Raw genomic sequence first — 12,447 nt, 5'->3', positions numbered from 1 at the left:
TTTGGACATAAATCTGAAGATCTAGTGAATAAAACAGTCGAGTCAGCTTTATTTTGTTTCTTTGACAGTTTCAACATAGTTAACACCGTGAGCAGCTGAACTCTTCAGTTCAAAAAAAAAAAAAAAAAAAAAAAAATACTGTTTAATCTTGATCCATTTAAACCAAAATTCAGAAGAATCTGGTTTACTGAAGAATTAAAAAAAAAAAAAAAAAAGTAGAGGTAAGGTCGATGCAAACACCTCCAGATCTAATTAAATAATCACCACAGAAAGACTTGGAAACAGGCAGAAGACCTGGAGCTTCAGCGGTTACTTTGGCAGCAGCATCTGTTCAACACACAGGAGAACGTCCACTTCTCACCCAATTCCACCACCATGTCTTAAGTGCCAACAGAAAGCAGTGCTGATGTGAACACATGGAATAATAAGGCCACAGGTTTCGCCATGAATTATCAACAAAGACAAAATGTCTTAAACTTGAAGCAAGTTGGGACAGACGGGCGCGAGGGCTTCCATTTTCCCATGAAAGGAGAGGGAATGACAAGACAAGAGAACCGTCTTTACAAACAGCCACAGCAGACATTTCAGAGGAGAGCAGACCAAGAGGGAGAGGCAGCCGTGGATAATGGTGGGAGTCGGTGAAGCTGAAATGAAGCGGTACCCATAAAAATAAAAACCCCTGCAGAACCCCAGGGTTCATGAGCTAATCATCACCTTTAAATGAAACCATTTATGGAGGCTTGGTTCTGAAAGATGGATCCTCACTGGCTCGGGTCCAACATGAACACAGCAGAGCAGAAATGGGTTCAGACTTCAGTCCAATTGATTGAAACCATCTACAGCACTTTTTTGATAATGAGTGGGGGTGGGGAACCATTCTTCAATGACCGACACGACGCCCAGAATGAGACTTCCACCAACCAAAACACCAGCACCACTCTGGCCACTCCTCCTCTTCCTCTGACTAGAAGGGGGTTCAGTAGCGATAATGGTCCGGTTTGAAGGGTCCTTCTTTGGGCAGGCCCAGGTACTTGGCCTGTTTCTCTGATAGCTTGGTGAGCTTCACTCCCAGTTTATCAAGGTGGGCGGCTGCAACCTCCTCATCCAGCTGAAATAGACAGAGAGAGATGTTAGGAACATCTAAACAAATCCTTTTGTATCAAATGAAAAGCTGCTTAAAAATGAATTTCTGACCTTCTTGGGGAGGAAGTAAACTCCCAGAGGATACTTTGCTGTGTTTTTCCACAACTCGATCTGAGCCAGCACCTGCAGAGGGCAAGGCGGAAACTTGAAGGAAGCAAATGCACCAGCTGCTCTTCATCTCCAACACATTGGTGCAAGTGGAAACTTTGTCTTCCTGCTTTATGCAGCCGCGACGCTGCTCGTCATCTGTCATACCTGGTTGGTAAAAGAGTTGCTCATGACGAACGAGGGGTGTCCCATGGCACAGCCGAGGTTCACCAGCCTGCCCTCTGCCAGAACGATGACGTGACGGCCGTTCTTCAGACGATAGCGATCGACCTGCGGAGGAAGACCCACAGCTGTAAGGGGGGACTTGTTGATTTAAAGGCATAGCATCAACAAACAATCCCAGAAAAATAATACTGCTTCTATCTTTTATTCTGTAAAATACAACAACATTCGATACAGTCATCTATAAGAATGTCAGTCATGGTTCAGTAATGTAATCATAAACATCTTCCCTACAGCAGCCCAGGAGGCTCAAAAACAAGTGAAAAGCCAGTCATCCTCTTCGTCAAAAGTAAGTAGGAAAGTGAGGCTGTAGAACCGTAACTGTCAGAAAAAAATACAAAGTTGTTTTATTCCTTCATTTAGTACATTAGGTAAATTCTTCCAAGAGCTCATGTGATTTTAAATCTTTAAAAAACAGAAAATGATCATTTTTTCCTTTTCTTTGCCAGACTTAAGAATGGGTTGTTGAGCTCAGAGTCATTTTACTGCTTCTTTTATTAAATAATAATAATTTATATGACTTTGTTAGGTTTTGTTTACTCTCAAAGTGAATGGGTAAATTGCAAAGAGTTGAGATTTGTGGAAAGCTACTAAAATAATTAAATAACTGATTAGGAAGTACAATATGATTAGACAAATACATTTTGGCATTATTATTTTCACTGACTAGATAAGTCTTCACCTCTTCTGCAGCCTGCTTCACAAATGTGCCTTGTGAGTTTCTATGGGACAATTGTAAAGCAATTATTTTTAAACTCTTAGACGCTTGTTACAAATGCGTCACTATTGGAAACTGATTGTTTTGTGCAACACCCCACCTAGTGGTTATTTGACGAACTGCACCCAGCTCTAATTCCTATGGTTGTTAAACCTGCTTTTGGTTGGCCCTTGACTATATTAAATCCACTTGTAAGGTAAAACCTGGATATGACACGGTAGAGGTAAGGATGTCGGTGGAGAAAAATCACTCCGAGCCCTTGGTGGGTGTAGAGTCTCGGTGTAGACCACCACCCCTTTCTTTCTGCCACCTCATGACACAGCCACAACACTCACAGTTGGGCTGCAACGCCTCGAGGGGCATTCAAAGGCCATCGGTGATCAGAGCATCGTGACCCCACCTGCGGCTTAACGTTGATGCGCTCGGCGGCGTTTTTGTTGAGCCAGCCCATGTCGATCTCACAGTCAAAGTGTCCGATGTTACAAACGATGGCGTCGTCCTTCATGCTTTCAAAGTGGCTGAGGGAAAGGGAAGATCTCAGCCCATCAATGCAAACGCACAGCTGTGGACGTAGCGTCCGTCACTTCCACTTACTGTCCCATGATGATATCCTCACAGCCGGTGGTTGTGACGAAGAGGTTTCCTTCTTTACAAGCCTCATCCATGGTGGTGACCTCATAACCTTCAGGAAACGGGAACAGGTGGAGTCTTTAGGTCTAACTGAAACAAACATTTGACCTAAACGCATAACCACACAGATTTTTAAATTTTGGTTGTGAGGAGCTCATTGCTGTGGCTCACCTTCCATCGCAGCCTGCAGGGCATTGATGGGGTCGATTTCTGTGACGATGACACGGGCACCAAACGCCCGCAGCGCCTGTACGCACCCTTTCCCCACGTCCCCGTAACCCGCCACCACCGCCACTTTACCCGCAATCATCACATCCGTGGCTCTCTTGATGCCGTCGATCAGGCTCTCCCTGCAGCCGTACAGGTTGTCAAATTTACTCTGCAGGGGGGGCGGGGCACAAACAAACATTTCTTAAGGATAACACGTGTACCACAAGTTTTGATGAACAAGCGTGAAATGTCCTTTGAGTAAAACAGGACTAAACCAAATGCCACATGTACATTTAAAAAAGAAAAAAGCTATTAAAGCTGCAGTACGCTTCAAATGTTACACAGCCACTGCCATTACCAGAGAGCTGAACGCGGACATTTAAAATAAAAACTTCGAAATCTTGCCAAGAAACCAAATAAGGGTAAATACATTTTACAATTTACATTTTTTTTTCCCCCACAAAAACTGAATCTGTAAGATGGCAGTAATGCCTCATCGTATGTTACTTAGATGGCAGACTGATAATAGTCCAAAAAAGAAAGAAAAAAAAGCAGAAATAATAAAGTGCTTTTTTTTTAAAAAACAACAGCTTACAGTAATCTTTACTATTGTATCAGATATAATCTTGACTCTTAATTTGAATACATGAAAATCTGAAGGGAAAACAGTTGCAGAGCCTCAGAGCTGCTAAAACATTTTGAAAAGACATTGGTGTATGGGTCACACAGCTCACACACTCTCGAGGAAATCAGCCTGCAGCCGGTTACCTTGGTGACGGAGTCGTTGACGTTGATGGCAGGGATCTTCAGCTCGCCCTTCTTTAGCATCTTGTACAGGTTGTGGACGCCGGTGGTGGTCTCCTCCGACACTCCACGGATGCCTGGGAAGCAAACGTCTCTTAAATGTGAAGGCACAAACTCCAGAAGAGAACAGAACATTTCCTCAACAGAGGAGGATCTGTCGGTGGAGAGAATCACTCCGAGCCCTCGGTGGGTGTAGAGTCTCGGTGTAGACCACCACCAGTTTCTCTCTGCCACCTCATGACACAGCCACAACACTCACAGTTGGGCTGCAACGCCTCGAGGGGCATTTAATGTGTTAAAGGCCCACTCCAATCATCTGCACAGTCCTTTTGAAAGCATTCCCAGTGGAATTTGAATTATGATATTTAGGGCTGCTTGATATGAGGAAAACTCGCGATGTGCGATATTAGTGATGAATATTGCGATGACGATATAACTTGCAATAAATGAACTAATGGCAAAAACATTTCCATTACACTAGAAAAGTTTAATAAAAATAAGAGTCAAAATACATTAAATTATTTTCCAAATGACCCTCGTCTAATTAGGAGGGCAGCATCTAACATAAAAGCTCCGTCCGATTGTTAAACAACGTGAGGGCTCCATCTGATTGGTGAAATGCATAATGGGATTTATTCATTTCATTATATAGTTAATGTTTGCCATAACACTGTTTTAGCATATTAGGTTTACCATTTATTGCGATTTTCGCTGACTTTTGCGATAAGGATATTGCACAGCTATAGATCGCGATAGCGATAAATTTGCGATTAATTGCGCAGGCCTAGTGATAATGCAGTTTTTAGCCCAAATCCAAAAACCAGCATCAAACAATCCTCTGGATATTAAGGACTTTCAGAAAAAAGTCCTCTCATGGCTGAATGTCACTGAATTCGATAAACACAAAGTCTTCATTTGATTCACAGATTTAATCCCATTCAATTTCATCTTATTTTAATAGTTTATTTTTTAATTTCTGTTTTCTTTTTTTTTACATTCCTTGTAATTTAATAAAAAAAAGGCAAAGTATTTAATTAATTGAAGAATTTATACATAAAAATGAATTTCTTTGTGTTAACCCAATACAATTAACAAAAAATTCATCTGTGGATTTAATTTGTATATTTTGCCATTTGTAGCCAATTGTTTTAAACCCAAACTTAGTCCAGTTGAGCTTTAACATCTGTGTGCCGTTTATTTGCTTACAAAACAGGACCATAAATAGTGTGCATAATCAGATCACATGCTCTCCTTTCCAGAGATTAAAGGAAACCCCATCAGAGTTCTACTTTAACTTTTTCAGAGACTACAAAAAGGTCCCATCACTACGATGGAAAACATGGTTTTGGTATTTTTAACATGTTCTTGTGACATTTTGCTGACATGGGCGAACATAGACATTAAGCTCACAATAATATTTCTGAATATTTCTTTACTCAAATCTCCGTAAATCAAGAGCAGACGGGAAAAAAAGGCTTTTGAAAAAGATAGTTTGTGACGCTGGGCGGACTTTGCTCCAGACATATGCATCAGCCTGCAGACAAATAGATCCGTGTAGGTCTTTGTTTTCCTCGTCTGAGTCTGTATCCGGCTCAGAACTGTATGGCTGGATAGCTGCGATATTGCTCCTAATCTTTGTTGCAACAGTAATGTCTGTCTGGGGTTGTGAGGGAGCTGTAAGCAAGTGGGACAGCGTGTAAAAGGAGAGCTCAGCTATGGGTGACGGGAAGAGGGTCACACCCACAACTCCACAATTCAGAGTCCAATTACTGTCTGCAAATACGAAGTTCTAGAAAACCACACAGATTTTTTTTCCATTTAAGACTAAAAACAGCAAAATCCTTTTTAAAAGAACAACGGGAATGCTTTGACAGATTAAAAGCTGATCCGAGCGGGTCATTGAATATGTGTGTAAATGTTATGGTGGGATAAAATGCAGGTGCTCCTCAACAGCCTGTGTGGGCTTGAATCCCACCTGCCAGCAGTTTGGGGTACTTCTTGTGGACCAGGTTAGTGAGGTCTCCTCCGTCGTCCAGGATCATGTTGAGGGGCTGACCGTCTTTGAAGTGCAGCGTTTGCTCGATGCACCACAAATACTCCTCATCCGTCTCCCCCTTCCAGGCGTAAACTGAGGAGACACGCCGAGTTACCACTTCAGTGGGAGCTTACTAAACTAGAAGGCGAATTCTTTTCTTTTTTTGTTTCATGAAAACTCATAACCAAATTGGAAAATGCAGATTAAGTGCTTTTTATCTGCGTAAAACACTAGTAACTAGTAATGCTGTGCGTTACCTGGAATGCCAGATTTGGCGATGGCAGCGGCAGCGTGATCCTGAGTGGAGAAAATGTTGCAGCTCGACCACTGAACCTGAGGAGGAGAAGATCCAGGTCAGCCGAGGAGGAGATGTCTGAAAACCTTTTAATAACAAAACGTTTAAAGTAATTTGTAAAACTTTATTTAAACTGTTCACTCCACCAAAACAGAAAAATCACGAGCAAGTTTGTTTTCCTCTGTGCTTTAACCACAGCAGTTATGCTAGTGTGCACCAAAAACATTTTAACCATGGACGGTTGGGACATTTAGAAGTTCAGGAGCCCGTTTAGATGCAACATATGTAATTGAGTCACTGAAAGCTGAGCACAGCTGCAGAGATAAAACCAAAATGGAGGTTTGGGAGATTACCGGCTTCAGAAAGCAGCTTTCCTCTGTTCTGCTGGCTCCTGCAGGAGGAGACCAGTCCTGGCTGGACAGATTAAACCAGCATGATAACAGAACACACCGGCCTTGACCGAACAGGGGGAAAGGGGGGGGTCTTTACACCTGTGACGGGACTATGACAAGACCCGGCTCAGAACAGCGCCATTCTGATGGTTCTCTGCACTGTAACGTTCCGGTCCAAGTCTCACAAAGCTGCTAATCTGAGCCAACCTCAGAGGGAGATTTTCCTCTGTAATCCAGGAAGACCGGGTTTAGGCTATGGTTTTCCAAAATAAACAATAAAAAAATAACTGCGGCTTCTTCCTTCCTTAATTGATGAAACCACGATTACAAACAAGTAAAGGTCACCTCAGCTCCGAGGGCAGTGAGGGTCTCGATGAGCACGGCGGTCTGCAGGGTCATGTGAAGGCAGCCGGCGATTCTGGCGCCCTTCAGAGGCTTGGACTGCCCGTACAGCTCCCTCATCTTCATAAGGCCGGGCATCTCATTCTCTGCGATGTCGATGGCCTTTCGCCCCCATTCAGCCAGGCTGATGTCGGCTAAAACAGCAACCGGGACATCAAAAAAGAAATCAGTACCTGTTCCACTCGTGTCTTAAACTGCATTAGAAATGTCAGACTGAAGTTCAAAACACAGGAAAAAATGATTTAGAGCCATTTTGTACACAAAAGTAAATATTTAATAGACAGATGTTACTGCCCGTCTGAACCCACAATTCTTTAATAACTTAGAAATATCAAATAAAAATGGAATCACTGAAAGGACAAATAACATTATGACACAATTTCATATGAAATTCAATGTTTCTGTGTTGCTTCAGCTTTAGTTTCAATGTTGAGGACATTTTATATGACTGTTTTTCTTTGATCCATGTAAAAATTCCCTCAGGTTGCTAGATTTTGCTGCCGCACTCATCTCTGCTAGTGGAAAGACTCTTGATCCTTGTCATTGACTTTGGAGTAAACCTGTCGTAATTCCATCCAAATGCATCGACTGAGAAGCTGAACAAGTTGCTCAATTCCCCACCAACACATCGGCTCAGTCTGGGGTAAAGTCCACACTCTGTCCCAAAGTTTCACAAAGCCTATGCATCCATTAGATTTTAACATCCTAAACTTTTCATAATACTCATTTACTATACAAGTGGTGGGTCAGTCATTTTGCAGAAGGGTCACTCCTGCGTTATGTTTGAAAAGCACGTCTTCCAGTCTTGTCCTGCCTCCACGGTCACTTTTATGACCTCAGGAAATGATAACCCATCACTGTTGCACAACGTAATAACATTTATAAGCATTAGCCATTAAACAAATACATTTAGCCTTGAAACATGTTTCTTTTTAATCAAGTTAGTGGTTCCAGTAAGGATGGTTTGACATAGAAAAGGGGGAAATGCTGTAGTAGAGTACTGAATTTAAGTTATGCAAGAAAAAAAAAGTTTACTAAAGGTTACCTGAAAACTGTCTCATCTACTATGTAAATAGTAAAAATGTGTTTTGATTTGTGTTATTTTACAATGATTTGTTTTTATTTCTGATTGTAAATTAATTGACCATATTTTTGCTCATATTTGGTTACATGGTTACATGTTAGTACTAAACCAAACTACCAGCAACATCCCCAGCCTCTCAGTATTTATTAATTTTTAATTTTTTTTAATGGGCATGTGTGAAAAATAAATAAATAAAAATGAACAAATAAAGTGGAATGTGGCAAGCTAATTTATTATAGGTTGTTTAGACCCTTTTTTGTCTTTTTACTTTTACTTACCGGTACTTCCTAAAACAAGTCACTTAAATGCATCGTAAGTTTACCTATTTTTTTTTTTTTTTTATGTTCGAGGTAATAATACAATTTAAAAGACATGTAAACTATTACTGACTTGGTGTTACAAAAAAAGACCACGTGCTGCTTTCCTGACATGCGGTAACAGCATATCTTGCCTGTTCTTGTCACTCACGTAAAACTGGCGGTGAAACGCTAGTCATCATGGGAATTTGAGTCCACAAAGACAATGAATGCTACTTTTGTAACGCCTCTAGCTTTACCCAAAACTACATCATCCAGGGTGATTATAGACAACTCTCGCTCCACAAAAATGGTCATACATGGCGCAATTTCCATGTCGATTCATTCTCATAACTGATTAAAAGTCTGCAAATAGTGTATGAATAATAAATGTAAAGACCAACAAGGTAAAAGTAGAAGCGAAACATTAGGTCAAGCTTTACCGACGACTCTTTCATTCAGCGACATAGTTATCATTCAGCGTGCTAATTATTAATAATATGGAATATGGTCTCGGGAACAACACAACCGGAGGGTAAACGTTTAAGATATTAACATGAACAGCAATAGCCTCGTTTCGCTGGGTGGAACTACTAGCATTTGCCGGTTTCCCATTTGGCACGACCATGTTGCTAACACAGCTCGCTTGTTTCTTTTTTCCCACTTAAAAAATGTGCACGTCAAAGACATAAGAATAAACATTAATAAAGGGTCACCACTGACCAACTTTGTAGGGAAGTTTCTCGGACATGGCTGTTCTTGATGTTTTGTTCCGGGGTGGTTGAAATAAGCTGCGGCCTGGCCGACGGACGAAGGCAGAGAGGGAGGAACGACAACATGACGACTCGCTTTTTATAGCGGAAGCTCCATGCAGGCGAGTTCAGACGAGTGGGCGGCACCATTCGGCTCTTTATCTGACATTTAATTGGCTGCGGCAGCTCCCGCCCCACGACAGAATTACGTTATTGGCTAACGATAAATGGAGCTAGCCAAACAGAAGTGGATTTGTGATGGCGGCAGGGAAGGGAAGGACACGGAACGTTTTATTTGGTTGGAGCAAGTTTTTTCTGGATTTTGTAGACAGGAGACCGTCCTGTTCTGTAAATCTGCGTGTATTGATTTTAACAGTTACACATTTGAAGTTTCACAATGACTCACATCTCAGTGAAGTCTTAAAAACTAAGGACTATTTACTAACAAGAGTTTATAGCAAAGCATAACATTGTGTGACACTGAAATAGACAGTAAGATTTACCAGCGGTAAAACTCTGTAATCTCTAAAAAGACTTGTTTATTAATCACCTACTTTTGAATATTTATTATTAGAGCCTCCTTTAGTATATTTTAGCCAACAACTGCAACCCAATCGGCTTGTCTAACTGATGTAAGCTATCTAATCAGTGGTTCAATGAGTAACTTGTCTGCTGTAGCTTTAAGAGCAAAGGAGAACTCAGTTTCACTATGAACTTACTGACAATCAAATAATTTTCTGGTTAAATTAATAAATATAAATACAGAAAAAGGAGTTGTGGGCTTTTTTTTTCAATGTCTTTATTTCTTTTCATATCCCCAAATCACTAATAAACACAAGATCTTGCACACGTTTTTATACAGGGGTGTGCATACACACACACACACACATATATATATATATATATATATATATATATATATATATATATATATATATATATATATATATATATATATATATATATATATATATATATATATATATATATGTGTGTGTGTGTGTGTGTGTGTGTGTGTGTGTGTGTGTGTGTGTGTGTGTGTGTGTGTGTGTGTGTGTGTGTGTGTGTGTGTGTGTGTGCATTTTTAGCTAGTATTTGTTATCCCCTTTATGTCCACACTGTGAGATTCTGTTTAAGCTTGTTGTGCTGGAAAAACCTGTAAACTCAACAATTTATCAGGTATCTTTGGTGGAATGATCAGTTCGGAGCAGCAACATTTCACTTGAGCGTATATTGAATTTTTCATGCTAATTTGCCTCAAGACAGCTATCCCAGTATTAATTCTAAAAAAGTAAAACAAAGTTTGAGACCAAATGCACTTTTTTTTCCCCCTGTATCCAGTATGCAAAGATTCATTTCCTACTCCAGCTCTTTTCTGGTCAAGGGTTGCTGGAGCCAATCCCAAATGCTCCAGGCCAAAGGCAGTTTACCAGTTCACAGAGAAATAAACTAAACTCACATTCACTCCTGAAGAACAATTTAGAGTCACCACTATGAAGCATCGTTGGGACTTTGAGAGAATTGGGAGTTTCCAGGAAAAACCAACACATGCATGGGGATAACACACAAACTCCTCATTGGGATTTGAACCAGGGCCTCTGTGTTGGAGTGAATGGGTGCTGACTTTCTTGTGTAGCAAACCATCTAGGAGTTATTTGGTGAACTTAACCTCATACACTTTTAGGCATGTTTCAAGCAGGAACTAAAAGGCCAACACACGTAACTATTTGACTTGACTTTTTGTGCTTTAATTCCTTCCTGTTCAGTGTTTACTTTTGGCAGTTCTGCTTCAAAACTAGCACATGTTTCATCTCTGTGATATAGTATCCAGACTTTTTTGTGATTTTTTCTCTTTTTTTTTTTTGCAATATCCTATCTAACAATTTCCTAATTGGTCCTAATTAGCAGAAGTGCATGTAAACATTTGCACCACCTACAAGTGCTGGAAGTACCTGAATGCATCTATGTGGAAACAATAAAAACATGAAGTAGGTTTCTCTATCTACAGCTGTAAATGGTAAGTGGAGTATACTTGTCTAGCGTTTTTCTACCTTCCTTGAAGGCCCAAATTGCTTTACAGTCTGTCGTGTGGAAATAGATAAAGATCATTTTTATTTTTTACCCAGCTTCATAGTAGGAGTTTAACCTCCCCCTAGTAGTAGTAACTCTACGCCACAGAGCTAATTTAGGAGAATGCTGCTAGTAAATTGTCACCACAGAGGTTTACAGTCTCTTTGATCTCAGCTATCTGCTCTGAACGGGGTCAAGATACTTGCAATGCTTCTGCTGCTTATTCTGTACTGGTTGTTAATTTTGACCATGTAAGTTACTGTTTTAAGGTTTTTAGGAAATACTTTACTTTGGGATCAGACTAATGCACTTTTTTGATATTTACAGTACTAAAGTTTTATGTTGTTTAAATGTAATCTGCGTTACACAAGTTTAAAGCAAAAAACACAATTTTACCAGAGAATTTACAGTGGATGTTTTGCTACGGAGATCAATGTAATGATTTCAAATCATTCTAAAAAATCTGAAATATGAGATTTACCCAAAAAAGATATACTCTCTCTTGTATTGAAGTAAAACTGTGGAACAAATTGAATTTTGAAAAAAAATAAAATTCATATGAATACAAGCTAGAGGAAATATATTTGGGTTGAGATAAAATCCAAAGATTATGACTGAAAATTGCGAATAATATAAAGAGGTAATAAAAAAGACTAAATGAACTTTATGCGATTCCATCGCTCTTCTCAAACACACTCTTTGCTAACATTTTTCTTTGTTTTCATTATTTATCGTCTTCAAATGCATATTTGACGGAATCCATATTTGTGCAAGTTTCTGGTTTGTGTGTGTTATCGCTTGTTTTTTAGTTTTGTTTCAGAACTTTTTGAGAAAGAAAATCTGTAGATCAAACTCTGAAAACATTTTGTATTTTAGATTAGCTAAGGAGCTTATCCCACATTCAAACTTTTCACTCATTTAGTAATATTTAACCTGGAGTTCCATACTTTACTTCAAGTAATGCCGCAGTGTACTTTGTCTCCCACTAACAATTATCTACACACAGATTGTTGCTCTAACAAATCAGGAGACAATCGGGCCAAACAACAACCAGGGTAAGCTGGTGGGGAGGATTTAAACTAACAAAGCCCAACAGATTCATCTCATGATCATTTTAGGATAGTCATTTTAATACTGAGAACAGACCGAGGATAAAAGCTGCTTCTACATGTTTTTTTTTTTGCTTCAACATGTTTTTTTTTTTTTTAGAAACTCTGCATAATATGTCATGTTTGAACCTGTTCCTAACGTGACTGTCAGCAGAAAAACCACATCTCTTACGGTAA

The 12,447-nt window shown here is 39.9% G+C and overlaps 1 protein-coding gene and 2 non-coding genes across 3 annotated transcripts; all 3 read right to left on the bottom strand.

Annotated features, from left to right (window-relative positions):
- Positions 1 to 25: 25 nt before the first annotated feature.
- Positions 26 to 9,231, bottom strand: LOC101156886 (adenosylhomocysteinase B). Its single transcript, XM_004069059.5, has 11 exons — positions 9,063 to 9,231; positions 6,903 to 7,093; positions 6,128 to 6,203; positions 5,811 to 5,963; positions 3,800 to 3,912; positions 2,993 to 3,200; positions 2,786 to 2,873; positions 2,592 to 2,709; positions 1,399 to 1,521; positions 1,195 to 1,266; positions 26 to 1,108 (listed from the first exon to the last, which is right to left on the bottom strand). The coding sequence occupies exons 1-11, from the start codon at positions 9,088 to 9,090 to the stop codon at positions 977 to 979; spliced, it is 1,302 nt and encodes a 433-aa protein (XP_004069107.3). The 5' UTR covers positions 9,091 to 9,231; the 3' UTR covers positions 26 to 976.
- LOC111947488 (small nucleolar RNA SNORA17) lies at positions 2,420 to 2,555 on the bottom strand. The gene has a single exon (XR_002873343.1). It is a non-coding gene; the product is annotated as a small nucleolar RNA SNORA17 (small nucleolar RNA).
- Positions 3,989 to 4,123, bottom strand: LOC111947487 (small nucleolar RNA SNORA17). Its single transcript, XR_002873342.1, has one exon. It is a non-coding gene; the product is annotated as a small nucleolar RNA SNORA17 (small nucleolar RNA).
- Positions 9,232 to 12,447: the final 3,216 nt, after the last annotated feature.

This window comes from Oryzias latipes, chromosome 5, assembly GCF_053564925.1.
Source record: "Oryzias latipes strain Hd-rR chromosome 5, Olatipes_Hd-rR_3.1".
NCBI classification, from domain to species: domain Eukaryota; kingdom Metazoa; phylum Chordata; class Actinopteri; order Beloniformes; family Adrianichthyidae; genus Oryzias; species Oryzias latipes.
This window is presented reverse-complemented; position numbering and strand designations above follow the sequence as displayed.

Excerpts from the sequence above, each read along its gene's own strand:
- LOC101156886 (XM_004069059.5), bottom strand. The coding sequence starts at position 9,090 with ATGTCCGAGAAACTTCCCTACAAAGTTG. Across the intron at positions 3,913-5,810 it reads GTACCCCAAACTGCTGGCAG|GCATCCGTGGAGTGTCGGAG; the intron begins GTGGGATTCAAG and ends TTTGCTTCCCAG. Across the intron at positions 3,201-3,799 it reads TCAACGACTCCGTCACCAAG|AGTAAATTTGACAACCTGTA; the intron begins GTAACCGGCTGC and ends CCCCCCCTGCAG.